The 24,571-nt window shown below is 32.4% G+C and overlaps 1 protein-coding gene and 1 long non-coding RNA gene across 3 annotated transcripts in view; one reads left to right on the forward strand and one right to left on the reverse strand.

Annotated features, from left to right (window-relative positions):
* Positions 1 to 24,571, reverse strand: part of LOC143067132 (uncharacterized) — a 41,771-nt gene that overhangs the window by 4,448 nt on the left and 12,752 nt on the right. The window contains exons 7-16 of one of the 2 annotated variants that reach the window (XM_076240187.1): positions 19,978 to 20,089; positions 10,358 to 10,508; positions 8,924 to 9,006; positions 7,732 to 7,783; positions 7,263 to 7,340; positions 6,398 to 6,515; positions 5,310 to 5,418; positions 4,375 to 4,392; positions 1,189 to 1,245; positions 495 to 612 (exon numbers count right to left, since the gene is read on the reverse strand). In XM_076240187.1, coding sequence (XP_076096302.1) covers positions 495 to 612; positions 1,189 to 1,245; positions 4,375 to 4,392; positions 5,310 to 5,418; positions 6,398 to 6,515; positions 7,263 to 7,340; positions 7,732 to 7,783; positions 8,924 to 9,006; positions 10,358 to 10,508; positions 19,978 to 20,089 — 896 coding nt within the window. The remainder of the gene's footprint in view (positions 1 to 494; positions 613 to 1,188; positions 1,246 to 4,374; positions 4,393 to 5,309; positions 5,419 to 6,397; positions 6,516 to 7,262; positions 7,341 to 7,731; positions 7,784 to 8,923; positions 9,007 to 10,357; positions 10,509 to 19,977; positions 20,090 to 24,571) is intronic. The other variant, XM_076240188.1, reaches the window with a different exon arrangement.
* Positions 22,211 to 23,889, forward strand: LOC143067137 (uncharacterized). Its single transcript, XR_012975855.1, has 2 exons — positions 22,211 to 23,272; positions 23,795 to 23,889. It is a non-coding gene; the product is annotated as an uncharacterized LOC143067137 (long non-coding RNA).

The raw sequence follows: 24,571 nt of genomic DNA on the forward strand, positions 1-24,571 counted from the left end.
TATTCCCATTAGAAACTTTTTAAAATTGATTCACTTTGGTAACAGGAAAGAACTGGATTTTTTTTGTACCATTTTTTAAATTGCCATTGTTTCCTTATTAAACAAGTATTTGAATTACAGACAACAGTTCCTAGATCCCCAATGTGTGTTCTTCGATTTGTGCTATTAAAATACCGGGTCTAAAGAATTTTTTTTGGTTTTTTCTTATTGTCAAAAACTAGACTTTTTCAGATATTGTCTCATATGTATATTATATAACAAATTTTTTTTAAGGGTCCATCCTAGAATATTTGAATGATAAAAATCGCAATGTCTGTTATACGATGATACTATATCATTCTTGTCTGAGACAAGCGAGTAAATTTTTCATTAGACCTGAAAATATATGATGTACAAAAGTGTATTTTGATGAGTCTGGGGCACACCCTTTCGGTTAAATTGTTAACCTGTTATCTTTTTCTACTAAATGGAATGGAAATAATTAAATATGGTACCTTGTGTTGTTCCATTTCGTATTCTGAGGCCCACTTAGGTCTTACGACATAATCTTTATTAGATGGCATGGGCACTCTTGCTCTCATAACAAAACCTTTTTCACCAGGTCTAACAGATCTGTAAATTAAAAGATATAAAATTGATAGTAATAACTTAATGTGATATCTAGAATCTTTGTTGGCAGATGGACAAACATTAAGCAGCAAAGATGTTAACTGTATATATCCTTGTTTATTGATCTTTTTGGCAGATGTTTCATTGGCAATCATACTACATATCCTGTATATACTTTTAAGGTAGTATGTTAAACTGTTTATATCCTTAAAATTGAGAATGGAAATGGGGAATGTGTCAAAGAGACAACAACCCGAAAATAGAGCAGACAACAACTCGAAAAATAGAGCAGACAACAGCCAATGGCCACCAATGGGTCTTCAATATATGCACCAGGAAACTCACGCATCGGAGGAGTCCTTCAGCTGGCCCCCAAACAAATATGTATACTAGTTCAGTGATAATGAATGTCATACTAACTTCGAATTATACACAAGAAACTAAAATTAAAAATCATACAATACTAACTAAGGCCAGAGGCTCCTGACTTGGGACAGGCGCAAAAATGCTTGTTTATAAATCATTTTGGCGGATGTTTCATTGACAATACCAAGTCTTCTGTATATACATTGTACTTACTGGTCTTCTCCAGCCAATACTTTATCTATATCTCTTCTGGGTGTCATTCCTTCAGCACTACAAACATAATTAGTTCAAAACATTAATCGAGGTACTTTTTCAAGGAAAAGTACAAGCTTTTACTGTAACAACAATTATAAATGTTTAAACAGCTTTTTACTTGAATTTCAATAAGTTTTCACTTCTCAACAACATTAGTCTAAATTTACTATAAGGCCTCATAATATAAAACACCATTCCCTGAACTGTGAACTGTGATGTCTGGGTCAGACTCTAATTTAATATATGTGTTAAAATATTCACATAACTTAACATGTGTACTAAGTTTTCTACTGATTTAAGCACAACTTCATGGGAAACTACCTTAAGGTAGAAGGGGTGTCAAAATTATAATCCATAGATTTTTTTATTAATTTGCCAAAATGTAGTTTATAGAATTATAGAAATTAGAGAATGGGTCACAGAATTTATTTTCACACTACAGGTTGTGCAAAATTGTCAGATTTTGTATAGCTTATGCATAGAAAACCTAATCTTCTGCCATAAAATGAAAATCACACCATAGAATTTTGAGATAAAATATGAGAAGATAGCTCCATTATTATGATTTTAGATAAGAAAAAGAAATCAAAGAGCAGATTGCTCTGAGGGATATGATTGCCATTGTTTTCATTGGCACATGTATACATGTAGCTGGATAATATTATTTTCAAAACTAATTCAAGAGACAAGACAACTGCACATGTAATTTACGTAATCTGAATAGTTACTAAATAGTCAATCCTGGATACAAGTGCATGAACAATGTACTTAGACCTATTGTGTTTTATTTTTGTACTATCAATTCCAAGTTTACTTTCCACAGCAGTCACCAGAGAAGGTATTTCACTTCATATCTTTATAATCTTATCACCTATTTTCCTACGTTAATTTTAGGAGGAACCCCATTCCTAACTCTTTAAATATTTAATTTCCTTTGGGTCAGTGGTCATGACTCCTTTCCGTACACATCCCTCGGTTTGAATTGCGATCATTTTTAATATAATACGATGTTTATCGACAGAACGGGTTAATTTGTATCGTATATTTTGATCTCTCTGAATTGACGGAATTTACTTCCAGAAGGGAGACAACTTGAAACGATAACATGGAAGACTCCACTTCGCCTGAAAGGGTGTTGTAGTGAAAGATCTGGGATGTGGACTACATTTTTTTTTATTTAAATGATGCAAATGATTTAAAATTATGCAACAAGAATAACCCTCAATAGCAGACATACATAGAAAAGATCCCATGAGTTTTAAATTAATCAATTGAGTGGGAAATCCACAGCAACCATTCAATCTAATACCCCTTGAAGTCAGGAAAACTATACGCATGCGCACAATTACCTAACAAACCCTGGAGCGAGAAAGTATATTCAATGTTAATTAAAAAAACGACCTAGATGGTTCTCTATTTATTATTGTAGTACAATATCAAATATCAGTTTCATAACGGTGACATATAAGAAAAACTCCACTTCAGTTCTTACATGACAGAAATAGATTTATCAGAATTCAGAGAACTCTCGCATTTTTATCAAAACTGGGAATTCCCTCTGACGTGTTTCTAAATTTATAAAAACACTAAATATAAATACTGCTCAAATCTGATTTTCCGTGTTGTTAAAAACAGGCATATAAGTAAAGGGAAATATCAAACATGAAGATTATGAAAAGAACATTATAGGAAAGTTGTTTAAGTTCAATCCCTTTGTTTGTTTCTACCTTTTAAAGCAAGACAATTATACGAATCTGAGATGTTCCTTAGTGTTTAGAATAAAACGGTTGACGTAAAGGGCATAGACCTGAGCCACTGGTATAAGTCTACAGAATGCTTGAAAGCAATCGTATCCCAAAAACGGGGTCACCAGACTCGTTTTCTTGCTACATAATAAAGTAAATTCCTAACACATTCTATTGTAAAAGTAACACTCTCTGAATTATCTGCCCTTGCATTTGAGTTGACTCCCCTTATTTGGCAAAGTTGGAAAAGTTGAAACAAACTAAATTATTCGTTTATTGTAAAGTACAATCATAAATATGATAAAACATGGCATTTTCTATATTATAATGAAAATTCTTACACATGAATTACCTGCTAATCTCAAAATTTGAACATTTTATCAAAGATCTAGTCCTTGTTTTCTGGTATTTCAAAATCCAAGATTGAGGAAGACACCCTATCTACCTTAAACTAAAACTATGACCTCCTATACAGTAGACAGATGAATGGACATACAAATGTGGACATACAAATGTGGACAAATGCAGAATGCAACCTTCCATCTTAGGCAAAGCATATAATTCAGCAGCTATAACCATTACAAAACTATCAATTCAGTTTCAACTATCATTGATATAATTATCTACTATGAAAATTAACATTTTAAAAGAAACGGAGTCGGTTTCACAAAAACACTTACGACAAAGATTTATAACGTATACTGAATTATTCATGACTTACAATTTATTTTTAAGTTTTTTTGTGAAACCAACACCTGAACATTGATGCAGTAAACTTTGATGAGTCAGAATAACAAAATACAAATTTATAGTCCACTTTGCTGGTATCTGACCTGATAGTTCATGTTAAAATTGGGAATGGAAATAGGGAATGTGTCAAAGGGACAACAACCCGACCATAGAACAGACAACAGCAGAAGGTCACCAACAGGTCTTCAATGCAACGAGAAACATTTGTATGTCCATTCATCTGTCTATAGTATTATGTTTATAGTACTATGTCAACATATGATAATAATTTGTTGATAATCATTTGATCAACAGTTAACACAATGGTTCGTACAATATCATCTGATTTGTATGACTGAAATGTACTTTGACCTATAATTGTTTACTCTTTACACCTTGTGACTTGGATGGAGAGTTGTCTCATTGGCACTCATACCATATCTTATATCTAAATTTAAAGCAGAATCAAAAAATGTTGTTGATACATAAATCCAACATGGTAACAGCAAGATTCTGGCTATTTGAACTTAAGAAATTCTTTCCTTATAACTATGACTTATATCCAAAGTAATATATTCAATAATTAGATTTAAGAAGCAAAATTTAATTATACAATGTAACAGCAAAATCAATAATAAAAACAACAATAAAACTTTCTAGCATCTTATACCTTTTATCACGTTCAGCTCTGCAAAACATCAAACAATCAAAGAAACAGAAATATTTAGCATATAAATGCCTATATATCATGTATATCAATTGTAAGGATAATTTTTCAGTCTGATATTTTAAACAAGTAGTTATGAGCAAAGTAAAATTTCACAGGAAGACATATCATTCTGATTTAAGGCCAACAAGTCAGGTCTTATTCTCCATAAACTACAGTGGCTTAGTGCAGAAGCAATCAATTTACATTTCAGACTTTCATTTATCCCAGTATCTGATGCAACTGATTACCACCACCAAATATGCACACACTTTTACAAGTAACTATTGAGCCAGCAGATACCATTAAAATTAATATGAATGTAGATAAAGCATGATAAATCAGAATCTTGTTTTCTTTACTCATCACTAGTGTGGTAACATGAGTGGTTGTTTCTTTTTTTGTAGTCGTTTATCAAACTTATTACTTGTTATTATTTCTCTGTCTTCAGGGACTTCACACTTCCCTGTTGATCAAACTTTTGTTTATACAATTAAATGATTATCAGAGAGTATGACAAGTCTTTTTATAGTTTACTGCACAGAGACAGGAAATTCCAGAACACATTTGATATAACATGAGATGCAGGAAAACAAAACCAAAATATAAACCTAGGTTTATGGAACACATTTGTGTTATCAATTTTCATAAAAAATACCCTACACCTCTAAGAACTGTAACACAGACTATTCAACTCTGTTTCACATGAGCGTTTAACAAAAATTTAAGAAAACTACTTTTACAAAGCAGAACTGATTTTAGAGTTGATTTCCCTTGACCATCATTTTAAAATTACAATCTTCTCTGGAAACTGTATCTGAAGGAATAAGGCTTAGTTGTAGTAAACATTTATGGAGGGTAATTTCTTATAATACAGAATAAATTGTATCAGATTATACCTTATTCTTCTTCTCTTTGGTAAATGAGCATAGTCTCTTTCTTCTCTTTCCTCTTTGGACATTGATTTGTGATTAGCTGTTAAACTGAAAATTGGGCGGGACCATTCATCTACAAAAGATAGAAAACAAAATTTAATCTCAGTCTCTCATACATAAATTTATACAAACTCCTTTAAACATTTTTTTCTGCAATAATAGATTGATATGCCGTAGCTAAATATCTCTTGTTGTCTCTAACGAAAACTTGTATTAAGTTCACCATGATATGCACTATTCAAAAATTTACTTCTTCACATGTAAGTATTCAATGTGGCCAAAGAAGTGAACATTCTGAAATTGAGAAACTAAAACATATAATCATCCACATATTTAAATTTGATTCATACAAGCTTTGAGGAGTTGCTTTACTCCTGTACACTTTACTGATTACTCATTTATGCAAATTCTAATTATATATCTATCATGTCTGAATGGTCACAACAAGATTGCTTGTCATGCTCAGTCTTCACGCTGAGTGGCAGCCCAGGCTAGTAAAATTGCTCTTGGGCCTGTAAAAATCATATCTACAGGCCAACAGAATTTAACTAAAAATTTTCAAAAATTGAACTCCGGGCCTGTGGATTTAAAAGTTCGTCGTGAAGACTGCATGCTAAGCATATATTTTCTATTTTAGCCCTGGAGTTGTCAGTTTATTTTCTACTTATGAGTTTGAATATAGTATCTTTTGCCTTTGTTCTCTTTTCTAATGTACATGATGTAGTACTGCAGAAATATGTGACAAAAGATTAAAAGTGCATTCAACATAATTAATATTATACTAAGCAAACAGAATGCAGGTGTTTGAGATATGTTTTAAGTCTTTGCATGCTAAAACTTGTTACTGTCAAGCTGCTGACTAAATATAAAATCATCCTGTTCAGGATTAGCTGACAAATGCTTGAAAATTTGTTCTACAAAACAGACAGAAAAGATTACTGCAATATAGCCCCTTCTCCTAGAGTGAAATGAGAAGTAACATCAGTTCTATGTTTTCTTGCATCTCTCTCTGGTGTTTTTATAACAATATCAGTCCTGAATATGATACTTACTGATAAGTTTCCCACATCTTTCTCTATTTTCCTTCATCTCTCTTGGGTGTTTATATAAGTACATAACAGCTTTACCAATACCACTAATTTTTAAATAATCTTGATTTATAATTGGAAACTACAAAAGTTAGATACATGTATTTACACAATTTATAGATAAGAAAATAGGATTAGGGTTCAACAAAAATATTTCTATGTCTCTTTATGAGGTTAAATTTTGTTGCATGTAGCCTTTTCACCTATTTTTCATATTTTTTTTTATTTCAGTCAATGTATAAACATAGCTTACAAAAAAATTGGCCCACATCATAAACAATTTGTAATGGGAGACTACTGAAATTTACTCCAAGTTATTTCTTGTTTTTGTCTATTATTTTTACCCAAATCATACTCTTAATGACAAAGTTTGAAGGTGGAAAATCTGGTCAGAATCAAAAAAGAGAAGTCTACATGTTTTCTATTTGTACACATTGTAGAAAAGTTGCACAATGAATGAAGCCAGTTCAACAATCTGACCTTGTAGTTTCAAAGGATAAAGATCACAAATTTAAGAGCTGTCATCAGCTTTTTCATATTTCCTGCAGAGTTTTGTTTAGTTTTTGGCAATGAAAATAAAAATGTTGACACACAACAATTGAAAAGTCATGGCAAAAACTCATAATGACCAGTTTGAGCTGAAAATATTGGAAATATCAAACATCACATAATTATACGTCTATCTTGAACTTATAACCACTTCAGCTTAAAGCAGTTACCAGCTTAGTTGTCAAGATGCCCCCAAATCAGTATGTCTCTGGTAAAGAATGTTGGTGCTATTGCAATCTAAATTGTATTTTTAGTGTTATAAATTAAAACAAATATCTACCTCTTGCAAAACTTTCAGAAAGTTTTCTCTGATCTGTAAATGTGGTAAACTTTTGTCCGGTAAGGGAGCTAACCATTCCTGAAATAAAATGAAAATGTTCTATTGGTTATAAAACAGTATTAACATATATGCAAATTTATAATGGAAAGAAAGCATTTTTGGCTCTGGATGCAATAATTTCACTATGATATCAAAACATAGGCTCATGTATACCTTTTGGCTAAATGAGCATACATTCAACAAGTAGATAATGATAAAATGCATCCGAGTTATATTATTTTGGCTAGTGCTGTGCTAAAATTTAACCCTTTAATTTGTTTTAGCCATCCAGAGTTGTAAGTATAAGACTTGAATAAGCTTTAACAAAATGAAGAATTGTATGTAAAACATTGTCAGAATATGTCAATTATTGTCAAAATTAGCAGATGTATAAATAAACAAAGAGAATATAAGAAAGAAGATGTCTTACTGTCATTGCACTGAGAATTCCTTGATCCAGAAAAGCCTCCTGTAAATCAGCCCTGTAAAATAAAATATTCACCTCATCAGATAAACATATCTGAAATCTAAATAAAATTCTAAATGTACAACTCCTAAGTGATGGTCCTACTCAAACGAAAATATCAATTTTCTTTCCTTCAAGGAGCTACATGATGTTCAGTTACTTGTTGAATATTTTGAATATTCAAATTATTGGATTAGTTTATACTAGAAATATTAAATAATATTCTATGTCATCTTTAACAGGATCATATTGTGTACCAGATAAGATTTTATTTAACCACCCAATATTTGTAGTGGAGAGCCCTTGTTTTTTAACAGCTATGCCTTTACATGATGTGCTGTTGGTGCATATTTCTAAAACATCTTGAAATGGTCAACACTGAGGTTGCAAGTTTGTTTCCCACATGGAGCAGTTGCACTAAGCTTTAATCGTTATGGAATAGGATTGTCAGTTTTCGTACTGAAGGTCTGTGGTTCTCTCTGTGCACTTCGCTTCCTCCACCGATAAAAATTATTGTCCCGAAATAGCACAATAGTGTTGAAAGTGGTGTAAAATACCAATCAATCAATTAATCAGCCTGCAAATAACCTAATCAAACTTTGACATGTCAATAAACCTGGTCTCTCAAATAATCTGTAAACCAATTTAAATGACTATGCTGAGAACTAAATTTGAATATATATACAAGAAAGTAGACATGGATGACAAACATATTCCATCTGTTCAATAATATTCCACGAGTCCACTATAATTAGTGAAGGACAATTATTAATCATTCTAAGCATCTGTACATGGTACCAATGTTGTTATACATACTTGTATTATATGGTACCAATGTTGTTATACATACTTGTATTATATGGTACCAATGTTGATATACATACTTGTATTATATGGTACCAATGTTGATATACATACTTGTATTATATGGTACCAATGTTGATATGCATACTTGTATTACATGGTACCAATGTTGTTATACATACTTGTATTATATGGTACCAATGTCGTTATACATACTTGTATTACATGGTACCAATGTTGTTATACATACTTGTATTATATGGTACCAATGTTGATATACATACTTGTATTATATGGTACCAATGTTGATATACATACTTGTATTATATGGTACCAATGTTCATATACATACTTGTGTAACTGTGAAGTAACAGAAAGAAGATATTTTAACTTTTTGATTGCAGGTTTCTTTGCTCTGTTCAATTCCCTGTCACCCTACAAACAAAAATAATGATAAAGATTTGTAAAATAGTTTTAGCATCTCCCTATAAGTTGTAAACAGGTATGATAATGAAGGTTTGTAAAAACTTTTAAATTTCTCCTTACTTAGTTTCATGTACACAAACCTGTGTTAATTACAAAACATACCTTGAGACATGTATTAATCAACACTATTTATAAGTCAAATATATATAAATAATGTTTGGGAGAGTCACTAAGCATACTTAGTGGAATAAAGGAAAAAAATGTAGGGAAAGAAAAAGGAATAAAGTTGGTCTCATTAGGGTCTAAGCATGACGCGGGATTGCCAAATTTTTGTAAGCGTGACACGTGAAAGTCAAATTTTTGTGCCATGAAAACAGACAATGGTGTCTAGCGGGACCTGGGAAATTACCAATAAATGAGAATAGTGTAAGCGGGCTACAGGAATCTGTCAAAACAGTAAGCGAGATCTGTATCAGAACCCCCCCCCCCCCCCCCAATGAATACAATGTAAAAAACACATTTTCAAACAAATTATAATTTGTTGTACTCAGGACAAGTTAAAAGGCATGTTGTTAACCCTCAACAGGAGGATTGCAGTTTAAACAAAAAGTGTTCTCTGATAAAAATTGATTAAACAAATAAGTTTTTTATTTTGGTTGCTAGCATTTTCTAAGTTGACAATAACTGGCAATACATTTCCTTATCCTAAAATTGAAAGGTTTAAATATTGAATCAGTTCTATATCTAGGTCTACTTTTAAGGGGGGAGACAGGATCTTTTTCAGGACGTCGGGATTGGGTGTTTTTAAGCTTGGGATTTTGGGATTGACCCTTTCGGTATAATGGGATTTCTTTTTTCGAATTTCTGAATGTCGGGATTTAATTTTTTATAAATTGAGGACCTGGGGATTAAATTTTTTTAAGCCCGGGATCTCGGGATCAGGACCCCTCTCCCTCTCTGAAATATAAATAAACTTGGGATTATGTGCCAAGATTCTGTTACACAATTTGCAGAAACTAAAACTACCATAATATAGGGTCCCATCTGAACAATTCTTGTGTATTGTGATATCCTTTGTCAGTTTTTGTTTAAACAATTCATTTTAAAGCTTTCGGGTAATGAACAATATAAATATAAACAGATAATTTGATATGTTATGTTTTGAAACTTCCTTTTAAAAAAAAAATCATGGAAAAAGCAAAAAAACACAAACAGAAAAATTTAGTGCATCTTTCATTTCAATGAAAATCAACAACAATGTATAGTACAGAAATATATTAAGCTTATCAAGAGATGAGTTTGTTATTGACATAGCTTAAATGGGCTGCAAGTCCAGTAACTTAATACCATAACATTTTACCTCTGCAGCTTCCTTCATTTTACAAATCATGTCAGCAATTAAATCATCATTATCATTTATAAGATGTCCCTCATTTTTCTTCCTTCCTTTTTGTCTTCTTTGTTCTGCTTTCTTTCTTTCAATCATTAAATCAAAGTCTGAGACGAAATCTCTAAAATGTAAATTAAATATCAAAGAAAATAAGCAGAAAGTTTAATCTGAATTAGACATAGCATAAGATCACATCTGAATTAGACATAGCATAAGATCACATCTGAATTAGACATAGCATAAGATCACATCTGAATTAGACATAGCATAAGATCACATCTGAGTTAGACATAGCATAAGATCACATCTGAATTAGACATAGCATAAGATAACATATTTTCAATGAAATTGATGTAATCAATGATTATGAATGAAGTTACAATTTTCAATGTGTAAGACAACATGACTTCAAAATCAGTAGCTCAAAGACCTGGTACTCGGAGCATGCTTTAAGTTCCTCTGGGCATTCAATGATATAATAATATTTAGTATTGCTTTATTGGGTCTAGGTTTTTTTATTTGTCATCTGTGATACAAACATCTTTTGAGCTCTGTATTTTTTTCTGAATAATTTTTATTGTGAGCCTTTCACTATACTTCTTTCTCATCTTGAGATTGAGAAGAAAAAAAGTAGGGGCATATCTCCTCCCTTTACTACGAACATTCAGAAAGTGTTCAGGTCATCTTTGTAGATTTTTGGGTGTTTTTTGTCAATTTATGTGTTTTCTATCACATAAACACATTACAACATAATGTGAAACTCATCTAATTGCATATTTTTCCACATGTGACATGTTTTGAGCAACCCCGAAATAATGATTTCATAGACAAAAGTAGTGGAAAGATTAATTGATAACTTCTTAACATCCAGCTCTGCAAATTCTACATGCATAATCAGGACTATGCAAATACAATATTTATGTAACCAGATTATACCAGGTGCTCCGCAGGGCGCAGCTTTATACGACCGCAGAGGTCGAACCCTGAACAGTTGGGGCAAGTATGGACAAAACATTCAAGCGTGATACAGCTCTGAATTTGGATTGTGATCAAATTTTTGACATTACATGGTTTTTTTTTACACAAAACAAATGTCAAGATTTTACAAATCAATTAAAGATTTCTTCTTCAAACTTTTTAAATCTAAAATTAAATAGTTGACACAGCATAGGTTTCTGACACAGAATGAATGTGGTCTAATGAACTTAAAAGTTTTTTTTTGCCTTTGAGCAATTCACTATGCTGTTGAATATTAATCCTCTCAAAAAAATGTTTGAAGAAATTTTCTTTTTATTTATGAAATCTGAAATGAGAAAAATTTAAACCCCCCCCTTTTTTTTCACATCCCCGTTTCCCTTTTTCCAAAACTGATATCAATTCAAATTTCTAATGCAGTTTGCAACAATAACTACTCTTTTAAATACATCATAAAATATTAAAATGTAAAATAAAGTGCTTGTTATCACTGAATGGTAAAGATTGGTTGGTAGTAAAAGTGAATATACATTGTTTATTGTATAAAACAATAAAAAAAATCAGCAACATTTTATATTGGCAAATTTCCAATGAAGTTATTTACATAAAGTTATTGGCAAATAAAAATAGAAAATGACATCATAGTCATGTCTGGCAAATGTCCAACATACATTATCTAAAAACATTTTAGATAAGATAAGGAAAAAAAGCTTCATTAGCAACATTTTATATTGGCAAATTTCCAATGAAGTTATTTACATAAAGTTATTGGCAAATAAAAATAGAAAATGACATCATAGTCATGTCTGGCAAATTTCCAACATATATTATCAACTACTATTCTATACAAAGAAAGATAACTCCAATTGAAAATTAATTGCTATTGCACAATATTGTGCAATTAGATATTTCTTGCTATTGTGCAATACTGTGCAATTGAAAATTTCTTGCTATTGCACAATACTTGATATGGAATCCTGATTTGGACCAACTTGAAAACTGGGCCCATAATCAAAAATCAAAGTACATATTTAGATAAAGCATATCAAATAAGCCAAAGAATTTAATTTTTGTTAAAATCAAACTTAGTTTAATTTTGGACCCTTTGGACCTTAATGTAGACCAATTTGAAAACTGGACCAAAAATTAAGAATCTACATACACAGTTAGATTTGGCATATCAAAGAACCCATTTATTCAATTTTTGATGAAATCAAGCAAAGTTTAATTTTGGACCCCCATTTGGACCAACTTGAAAACTAGGCCAATAATTAAAAATCTAAGTACATTTTTAAATTCAGCATATCAAAGAACCCCAAGGATTCAATTTTTGTTAAAATCAAACTAAGTTTAATTTTGGACCCTTTGGACCTTAATGTAGACCAATTTGAAAACGGGACCAAAAATTAAGAATCTACATACATAGTTAGATTCGGCATATCAAAGAACCCCAATTATTCAATTTTTGATGAAATCACACAAAGTTCAATTTTGGACCCTTTGGGCCCCTTATTCCTAAACTGTTGGGACCAAAACTCCCAAAATCAAACCCAACCTTCCTTTTATGGTCATAAACCTTGTGTTTAAATTTCATAGATTTCTATTTACTTATACTAAAGTTATGGTGCAAAAACCAAAAATAATGCTTATTTGGGCCCCTTTTTGGCCCTTAATTCATAAACTGTTGTGACCTCAACTCCAAAAATCAATCCCAACCTTCCTTTTGTGGTCATAAACCTTGTGTTAAAATTTCATTGATTTCTATTTACTTATACTAAAGTTATTGTGCGAAAACCAAGAATAATGCTTATTTGGGCCCCTTTTTGGCCCTTAATTCCTAAACTGTTTGAACCAAAACTCCCAAAATCAATCCCAACCTTCCTTTTGTGGTCATAAACCTTGTGTCAAAATTTCATAGATTTTTATTCACTAAAACTAAAGTTATATTGCGAAAACCAAGAAAATGTTTATTTGGGCCCTTTTTGGCCCCTTATTCCTAAAATGTTGGGACCAAAATTCCCAAAATCAATCCCAACCTTCCTTTTGTGGTCATAAACCTTGTGTCAAAATTTCATTGATTTCTATTCACTTTTACTAAAGTTAGAGTGCAAAAACTAAAAGTATTCGGACGACGACGACGACGACGACGAGGACGACGACGACGCCAACGTGATAGCAATATACGACCAAAAAATTAAAATTTTTGCGGTCGTATAAAAATTGAACCCAATTTTTTTAATCACATCCCCCTTTCCCTTATTCCAAAACTAATCTCAATTAAAATTTCTAATGGAGTTTGCAACAATAACTACTCATTTAAATACATTATAAAATATTAAGATGTAAAAAAACTGCTTGTTATCACTGAATGGTAAAGATTATTTTAATTTATCAGTTGGTAGTAAAACGTGAATATACATTGTATATTGTATATAACAAAGATTTAAGTTGATTCTGGACAAAGAAAGATAACTCCAATAAAAAAAAATCTTGCTATTGCACAATATTTTGCAATTAGATATTTCTTGCTTACTATTCTGGACAAAGAAAGATAACTCTAATTAAAAAAAAATTTGCTATTTCACAATATTGTGCAATTAGATATTTCTTGCCATTGCGCAATACTGTGCAATTGAAAAGACTTGCTATTGCACAATACTTAATATAATAATTTTAGATCCTGATTTGGACCAACTTGAAAACTGGGCCCATAATAAAAAATCTAAGTACATTTTTGGATTCAGCATATCAAAGAACCCCAAGATTTCAATTTTTGTTAAAATCAGACTAAGTTTAATTTTGGACCCTTTGGACTTTAGTGTAGACCAATTTGAAAACAGGACCAAAAATGAAGAATCTACACACACAGTTAGATTTGGTATATCAAAGAACCCCATTTATTCAATTTTTGATGAAATCAAACAAAGTTTAATTTCGGACCCCGATTTGGACCAACTTGAAAACTGGGCCAATAATCAAGAATCTAAGTACATTTTTAGATTCAGCATATCAAAGAACCTAACTGATTCATTTTTTGTCAAAATCAAACTAAGTTTAATTTTGGACCCTTTGGACCTTAATGTAGACCAATTTGAAAACGGGACCAAAAGTTAAGAATCTACATACACAGTCATGACAGTTAGATTCGGCATATCAAAGAACCCCAATTATTCAATTTTGATGAAATCAAACAAAGTTTAATTTTGGACCCTTTGGGCCCCTTATTATGTTGGGACCAAAACTCCCAAAATCAATACCAACCTTCCTTTTATGGTCATAAACCTTGTGTTTAAATTTCATAGATTTCTATTTACTTATACTAACGTTATGGTGCGAAAACCAAGAAAAATGCTTATTTGGGTCCCTTTTTGGCCCCTAATTCCTAAACTGTTGGGACCTAAACTCCCAAAATCAATACCAACCTTCCTTTTGTAGTCATTAACATTGTGTTTAAATTTCATTGATTTCTATTTACTTAAACTAAAGTTATTGTGCGAAAACCAAGAATAATGCTTATTTGGGCCCTTTTTTGGCCCCTAATTCCTAAACTGTTGAAACCAAAACTCCCAAAATCAATCCCAACCGTTCTTTTGTGGTCATAAACCTTGTGTCAAAATTTCATAGATTTCTATTAACATAAACTAAAGTTATAGTGCGAAAACCAGGAAAATGCTTATTTGGGCCCTTTTTGGCCCCTAATTCCTAAAATGTTGGGACCAAAACTCCCAAAATCAATACCAACCTTCCTTTTGTGGTCATAAACCTTGTGTTAAAATTTCATAGATTTCCATTCACTTTTACTAAAGTTAGAGTGCGAAAACTAAAAGTATTCGGACGACAACGACGCAGACGACGACGCCAACGTGATAGCAATATACGATGAAAAATTTTTCAAATTTTGCGGTCGTATAACAAGACAGACTCACTGATTCATACTTTTTATGTGTTAATATTAAAATTGACAACAACACTTCAAATGGTCTGCAATTTTATTATCTAAGGTCTACATGTTTCACCTGCGAGGCAGGCGTCTTCAGGACAATTTATATACAATTTATTCTGCCTGAGGTACTCAAAGTGGTGAAATAAAGTGACGTTATAATTGACAATGGTAGGTATTAGTAACGTAATGGTGGTTATTATTGTACAAATAAACATAGAATAATTAAAAATAGATTTGAAAACGAAAGTGTTCAAGTTATAAATAGATTGATATTAAAATGTTCTGTATATGGTTAGCATACGGTGGTGTTACTGGTACATAGGTCAATTATGCTATCATCTTCAGTTAGGTCTATCACGGATGTCTGGATTTTCTTTAAAGATGTGTCTAAATACTTATAATTGTTTGTTGTGTACTGGTCCCAGCTTTCATAATGATGGTACGTCTGTTGGTGGTAGGATTTCTTTTCTGTTAAATAGCCGTAACTATTGGTACGATATTTATTCCAGTCTATTGGAGTGGTTTGAATTTGAGAATTAATTGTGCTATTTGAATCCGATAGGTATAAATCACTTTCCAAAATATCTGCTGTTTTTTCTTTCTTTTCTGGGTAGGTCACTGATGATTTTCCGGAGATAATCCTAAATTTAGGTTTCTTTGTACTGTCCCATTTTCTTGCCTCAAAAGGTGGCACCCATTTTTGAACTCGGGTGGCCATCTGTTTTGGTGTTCCTGTAGTTTCTGTGTAATTTTCTTGGTCTGTTCCATTATGTTTTTCTCGGATATGTTTTTTGATATTATATTTCCTGGTGAATTTCGCTTCGCAGATGTTGCAGTTAAAATTCTGTACGGTTCCTTCATGAAAAGTTCCGTTGTGTCTTTTCAGTGTTCCTACGTTGGCAAAATTCTTGTTGCATTTGGTGCAATTGATTCCTATTGTTCCTTCTCTGTTTTTCCTTGGTGTAACTTTGGTTTTCGCCATTTTAGCGTCTTTTATTCAGTCCCCAGGGTTCTGCTGTTGAAAGTTGTCGTATGGCAGCTTCCTCGGTTCTTAAGCGAATGTTGATGTCTGTTGGTGTCTTGGTAATGCCTGTTATTGTTACGTCGTGCCTACTGTGATTAGGTAAAGTGAAATGTATTGATACTGGTTTGAATTTATTTTCCGTGTTAATGTCCTGAAAATGTCCCCTGAATCGTTCTTTTAAAGTGTTTCCAGTTTGTCCTACATATTGTAAGTGGCAAATTCTGCACTCAATCATGTATACTACATTGTTTGTAGTACATGATATGTCGTCAGTTATTTTTATTTCATAGTTGTTAGCATGGCTTTTTGCCGTTTCGGTTTTTTTCATATGTTTGCAAAGGTAGCAATTATGCCCACACGGCTTGCTGCCTTTCTTTCCGTATTTTGGTTTAATGTCGCTCTTGACTAGCATATTTCTTAAATTCACATTTCGATTATATGCTACTGTGTATTTGTATTTGGTGAGGTTCATGGTGTCTGGTAATCTGTTTAAAATATATTTCCGATTGGTTAAGATTTTTGGTATTTTTTCCGTTTTACTATTGTAGGTTGTAACAAATGGAATGATTTGGTTCTGTACTTGGTCATGTTGGTTCTGTTTTTCTTTTAGAAGGTCACTTCTATTTATAGATTGGGCCTTGGATATGGCTAGTTTTATGATATTGTCTGGGTAGTTTTTTTCTAGAAATTTTTCACGCATTCTTTGTGTGTGGATTTCAAAGTCTTCTGTTTTCTTGCAAATTCTTCGTATTCTTAATGCCTGACTGTATGGGATGCTTCGTTTTTGGTGTGGTGGGTGGTTAGAGTTATAATGTAGGTAAGTATTCACATCTGTTGGTTTAGTGTATAGTGTTGTATAAATTGTTCCATCTTTTTCTTTAATCACGGTGGTGTCAAGGAAGTTGATCCGCTCATTATTTTTCTCGCTGGTGAATTTTATTGTTGGGTGAAACTCGTTCAGCCTTTCTATGAAGGAATTAAGATCCTCGCTTGAGTGAGGCCATATAAAGAAAATATCATCAATGAACCTCCACCATACAAGTGGTTTGAGGTCCTGTATCTTCAAAAATTCTCTCTCTAGTTTGTCCATAAATAGGATTGCGTATTCTGGTGCCATTATGGTTCCCATGCTGGTTCCCATTATTTGTTGGTAGTATTTGTCATTGAATCTAAAGCAGTTTTTAGTAAGTATAAAATGCATGAATCTTTATAATATCCAAGTGGCGGGTTTTTTGGTTTCTAGTTTGTCCAATTGTTCTTTTGCGGCTAGAATCCCTTCTCTGTGTGGTATCGTTGTATATAGAGATGAAACGTCTACTGTAGCTAGGATGCTGTTTGGTGGGATTTGTTTAAGTTCCTGTATTTTCATGAGAAAATCCTTGGTGTCTTTTATGTAGGATGGTACAAGTTTAATGAATGGTTTAAGGTAATGGTCTACTATTTTTGATAATTTCGCGGTTGGCGAATTTATTTGTGAAATTATTGGTCTTCCTGGGTTTCCTGGTTTATGGATTTTTGGTAATAGGTAAAATATAGGGGTCCTATATTGTTTTGAAGAAAGGTATTCTAATATATCAGTTGGTAGATTGTAGCGAACCAGTTTGATAAATTCTTTAATTTCTTTCACGATTTTATGATTTATATCTTTTGGAAGTGGTTTGTAAAATTTTTTGTCTGAGAGTTGTCGTTCTGCTTCTTGAAGGTAATCTTTTTTGTTTAATATAACAATTGCTCCTACTTTATCGGCTGGTTTAATTACTAAGTTTGGGTTGTTCCTTAATTCTTCTATTGCTTTTAAATCTGTTATGCCTACATTGGTGTACTTATTCTTTGTGGTTCCTGTGGTGATTTCTTCTGTTGTAATGCTGAGGAAATTATCTAATTCTCTGTTTTTTCCTGATGGGGGGTTCCATCCGTTAGTGGTTTTAAATGGCCTTGGTTCTTGGTTGGTTAAGGTACTTGGTCCGAAATGGTGTTTAAGGCGGATTCTTCGGACATTAACACGGAAAATAAATTCAAACCAGTATCAATACATTTCACGTTACCTAATCACAGTAGGCACGACGTAACAATAACAGGCATTACCAAGACACCAACAAACGTCAACATTAGCTTAAGAACTGAGGAAGCTGCCATACGACAACTTTCAACAGCAGAACCCTGGGGACTGAATAAAAGACGCTAAAATGGCGAAAACCAAAGTTACACCAAGGAAAAACAGAGAAGGAACAATAGGAATCAATTGCACCAAATGCAACAAGAATTTTGCCAACGTAGGAACACTGAAAAGACACAACGGAACTTTTCATGAAGGAACCGTACAGAATTTTAACTGCAACATCTGCGAAGCGAAATTCACCAGGAAATATAATATCAAAAAACATATCTGAGAAAAACATAATGGAACAGACCAAGAAAATTACACAGAAACTACAGGAACACCAAAACAGATGGCCACCCGAGTTCAAAAATGGGTGCCACCTTTTGAGGCAAGAAAATGGGACAGTACAAAGAAACCTAAATTTAGGATTATCTCCGGAAAATCATCAGTGACCTACCCAGAAAAGAAAGAAAAAACATCAGAAATTTTGGAAAGTGATTTATACCTATCGGATTCAAATAGCACAATTAATTCTCAAATTCAAACCACTCCAATAGACTGGAATAAATATCGTACCAATAGTTACGGCTATTTAACAGAAAAGAAATCCTACCACCAACAGACGTACCATCATTATGAAAGCTGGGACCAGTACACAACGAACAATTATAAGTATTTAGACACATCTTTAAAGAAAATCCAGACATCCGTGATAGACCTAACTGAAGATGATAGCATAATTGACCTATGCACCAGTAACACCACCGTATGCTAACCATATACAGATCATTTTAATATCAATCTATTTATAACTTGAACACTTTCGTTTTCAAATCTATTTTTAATTATTCTATGTTTATTTGTACAATAATAACCACCATTACGTTACTAATACCTACCATTGTCAATTATAACGTCACTTTATTTCACCACTTTGAGTACCTCAGGCAGAATAAATTGTATATAAATTGTTCTGAAGACGCCTGCCTCGCAGGTGAAACATGTAGACCTTAGATAATAAAATTGCAGACCATTTGAAGTGTTGTTGTCAATTTTAATATTATTTAAGGATTGCATTCGTTTGCATGATTTGACAACCCGGCATACCAAGGTATCCACTTAAGGGACTCTACCAAAACGATTTATAAGGCGTTGGTTCACCACACGGAGTTTAATCTTTTATGTGTTAGTTTAACAATTTAACTTCATACTGGTTTTTTATAAACATGATAAAAGTAACGATGTATACAAATGTAATTTTTTAACTTGTTTATATATTTTTGTTTTTCACAGTAAACCACAGTAAATGACATAATTAATGATTTTCTTATTACTGTAAATTAAGAAATTATTGTGTGTATTTATTATTGCCATTTTGTCATTTTAGACTAAAATGAGATTTTGATTTTTGCGATATTCAGAAAAATCCTGTTTGATTCATACAAAAAAATTTAAAAAAGTTTTGATTATAGTCGCATTTTTTCGCAATAATTTCTGAATTTACAGTAATCCGACATTACAAATTAAACTGCTGATGTTAATCTTACTCTTGATCCATTTCTTGCTTCCTAAGTGCTTCTTCGTTCTCATCATCAGATAATTCTGGTAGAACCTGACCATCATCTTTCCCTGTGGCCATTCCTTCATCATTTTCATCATCTGATACACAAATGATACAATAGCTAAAAGCAAGAAATACAGTTTTTGGCTAGAAACTAGATACCCACTTTCCAAGTCTATGGATAAATTCCTGATGTTATTGACATTCTAAGAACATATGGACTTATTCAATATCTTACTGAATATATCGATACGGGTAGTTTCCCATCAAAAAGTCAATGGAAAAATGATTGTTCACAAAACAGTTAATGAACAACAGTCAGTCAACTGGTTAGACCCTATTGCGTTAGATGACAATTTTATACGTTTTAGAAATATTCACAAAACAGTTTCTATGACAAACTTCTGGGAAAAAACACAATCGTTTGCAGAAATAAGAAATTCATATTTTATTACAAAACTGTTAGCTGATATACCAAATTCATCAGGAAATAAATGCGTCGCATGCGAAAATGACTTTAATGATGTCTATGTACATGCATGTTGTTCTTGCATCTGTATTACAGAGCTGTGTGATTTGTGGTGGAATATGATTATCGAGAATTTTTCCCTACAACTTTATTGTGAACTAAGTAAATATGATGGTGAGGATATACATGTATATCAAATTTTACTAGGAAGAAGTCCATTAAATTTAAGTGCCGAAAATTCAGAGTTTGAGAGGCTTTGTCACGCCCATGTGGTTCAGTGCATAGCTACATATGGACGTTGTGTCAGGTTAGGCAATACATGATATGTCATCATTGGAGATTACATAAGACCTTAATGCTGAGAGACTAAAGTGTATATATGTGTCTGTATATGTAAACCAGATGCTCCACAGGGTGCAGCTTTATACGACCGCAGAGTTTGAACCCTGAACAGTTGGGGCAAGTATGGACACAACATTCAAGCTTGATACAGCTCTGAACTTGGATTGTGATTAAAAAGTTGACACAACATAGGTTTCTGACACAGAATGAATGTGGTCTAAGAACTTAAACTTAATCAAAGAGCAGATTGCTCTGAGGGATACGATTGCTATTGTTTTCATTGACACATGTATACATGTAGCTGGATAATATTATTTTCAAAACTAATTCAACTGCACATGTAAAATGTAATTTACGTAATCTGAATAGTTACAAAATAGCCAATCCCGGTTAAAAGTGTATGAACAATGTACTTAGGCCTGTTGTGTTTTATTTTTGTACTATCAATTCCAAGTTTACTTTCCACAGCAGTCACTGAGACTCAGAGTGAGAGAAGTATTTCACTTCGTATCTAATCACCTATTTTCCTACGTTAATTCTAGGAGGAACCCCATTCCTATCTCTTTAAATATTTAATTTCCTGTGGGTCAGTGATCATGACTCCTTTCCGTACACATTCCTCTAAAATTGTGATTGTTTTTAATATAATACGAGGTTTATCGACAGAACATGTTATTTTTTCTGAACCTAATGTCTTATTTCAGAATTCACAGAAGTGACTTCCGGAAGGGAGACAACTTGAAACGATAATATGGAAGATCCATTTCGCCTGAAGGGGTTAATAAACCTTAACGATGTGGACTAATTTATTTTAATTTAAATGATGCATATGATTTAAAATTATGTAACAACAATAACCCTCAATAGCAGACATAAATAGAAAGGATCCCATGAGTTAATCAATCGAGTGGGGAATCCAGAGCAACCATTTAAGCTGGTACCCCTTGAAGTCAAGAAAACTATATACATGTGCATAATTACCTAAACAAACCCTGTAGTAAGAACGTATATTAAACCTAAATGGTTCTCTATTTTTTATGGAAGTACAATATCAAATATCAGTTTAATAACGGTGACATATAAGTAAAACTCCACTTCAGTTCTTATATGACAGAAATAGATTTATCGGAATTCAGAGAACTCTAGCATTTTTATCACAACTGGGGAATTCCCTCTGACGTGTTTCTAAATTTATAAAAACACTAAATATAAATACTGCTTGATTCTGATTTTCTGTGCTGTTAAAAACATGCATATAAGCAAAGGGAAATATCAAACATGAAGATTTTGAAAAGAACATTAGGTCATAGTTATTTCATTTTTAGTTTTACGAATCCGCTGACCCTAACTTTTTCGAACTGACTCTGTACAGCGCTTGAAATAGGAATTTATGCTTAGCAATCGATGTTAGAAAGGACTTGAATGTTTTTGGCCACCATGGGGCAGTGGTTCTGTATAGTTGGTTTTGATTTTGAGTGTCCTGTTTCCAAGGGGTGTGTATCAAGACAAAGTCATTGTCAGGGAATCCTTGTCCTGTGAAAGTCTGATGGAGGTGAATTATTATGCAGGTATGTAGTTTTAAATTGGAATTTCATCAAGATGAAAAGCCATTTTTAAATATGAAAGTATGCAACATTTGTGTGTTGGTGAAATGCATGAAAACAATATTTATAGCTGTGATTTTGTAGTAGTTTCTATCTGAGATTTTTTTGTTATATGTGTAAAAACTGCAGTTTGTTTTTGGAAGGTCTTTTGTTTGGAAGTTTTTTTTCTTCCTCCTACCCATTCTTTTCTTCACAGGTGTCCGTAAAACGAAATAAAAAAAAAAAAAGAAAATCTTGGATTTTTTTTTTCTCGTCCTCCTACCCATTGGTTTTGTAAGAAAATTTCGTAAAACTAAAAATATAATAACTATGGCCTTATAGGAAAGTTGTTTCAGTTCAACCCCTTTGTTTGTTTTTACCTTTTAAACCAAGACAATCATAAGAATCTGAGATGGTCCTTAATGTTTAGAATAAAACGGTTGACGTGAGGGCATTGTCCTGAGCCACTGGTATAAGTCTACAGATTGCTTGAAAGCAATCATATCCCAAAAACTTAAAAAATCTAAATTGGACATTTACCTATTATGGTCCAATATCCAAAATCTAAATACATGGTTAGATTTAGCATATCAAAGAACCCCAAGAATTCAATTTTTGATGAAATTAAATAAAGTTAAATTTTGGACTCTTTAGACCTCAATGTAGACCAATTTGCGACTCTGTACAGCGCTTGAAAGAATAGGAATTTACGCTTAGCAATCGATGTTAGAAAGGACTTGAATGTTTTTGGCCACCATGGCGCAGTGGTTCTGTATAGTTGGTTTTGATTTTGAGTGTCCTGTTTCCAAGGGGTGTGTATCAAGACAAAGTCATTGTCAGGGAATCCTTGTCCTGTGAAAGTCTGATGGAGGTGAATTATTATGCAGGTATGTAGTTTTAAATTGGAATTTCATCAAGATGAAAAGCCATTTTTAAATATGAAAGTATGCAACATTTGTGTGTTGGTGAAATGCATGAAAACAATATTTATAGCTGTGATTTTGTAGTAGTTTCTATCTGAGATTTTTTTGTTATATGTGAAAAAAAATTAGTAGCCAATAGCAAACAGTCCACTCTGACTGAATCTTAGTTACTTAGGATAGTCCAACTTTGCCCCAGGATATCATTTGAATTGTCTCCTAGAGGAGGGAATCAAAACCATCATACACAAACATGATTGGAGTCTCAAACAATTTTGTAATCTAAAATGTATTTTTCAATTTAAAACAAAATTCCTTATTATATATATATATTTATATATATAAATATATTAAAAATGTACAAGGCAGAAAAAGTGGTATGATATGATTGAATCACTGGCATGAATGAAACAATTTCTGAGATTGTTTTCATCTTTTATTTTAAATAGGTATCACACAGGTTTTCAATGATGTTTGCTTTTTTTGCAGGGACTTTGAAGACATTGCAAACAATCCTGAAATAGTTCAGCTCAAGGAAGACTTCAGTATTGTGCGGCCCATATGTGAAGGATGCATTGGCAGAGGAATGAAACCTGCGACCAGGAATGCCAAAAAAGTTAAAAAGTCCAAAAATTGAACATTGAACTGTCATTGTCATGTCTGTTGTACATGAATTGTTAAAAAAATTAAAAAAATTAAAAAAAGTATTTATACTTGAATTAAAATTTGTTTTAATTCCAGATAAAGCACATACATACGGACATATCAAAGAGTATTAAATCAATCCATGGTCACAGGCTCACATCACAAGCGCATGTCGTCATTTGTGAAGTTCTGCAGTTTGTTTTTGGAAGGTCTTTTGTTTGGAAGTTTTTTTTCTTCCTCCTACCCATTCTTTTCTTTATAGGTGTCCGTAAAACGAAATAAAAAAAAAAAGAAAATCTCGATTTTTTTTTTCTCGTCCTCCTACCCATTGGTTTTGTAAGAAAATTTCGTAAAACTAAAAATATAATAACTATGGCCTTATAGGAAAGTTGTCTAAGTTCAACCCCTTTGTTTGTTTTTACCTTTTAAACCAAGACAATCATAAAAATCTGAGATGGTCCTTAATGTTTAGAATAAAACGGTTGACGTGAGGTTATTGTCCTGAGCCACTGGTATAAGTCTACAGATTGCTTGAAAGCAATCGTATCCCAAAAACTTAAAAAATCTAAATTGGACATTTACCTATTATGGTCCAATATCCAAAATCTAAATACATGGTTA

This window comes from Mytilus galloprovincialis, chromosome 3 (assembly GCF_965363235.1).
Source record: "Mytilus galloprovincialis chromosome 3, xbMytGall1.hap1.1, whole genome shotgun sequence".
NCBI classification, from domain to species: domain Eukaryota; kingdom Metazoa; phylum Mollusca; class Bivalvia; order Mytilida; family Mytilidae; genus Mytilus; species Mytilus galloprovincialis.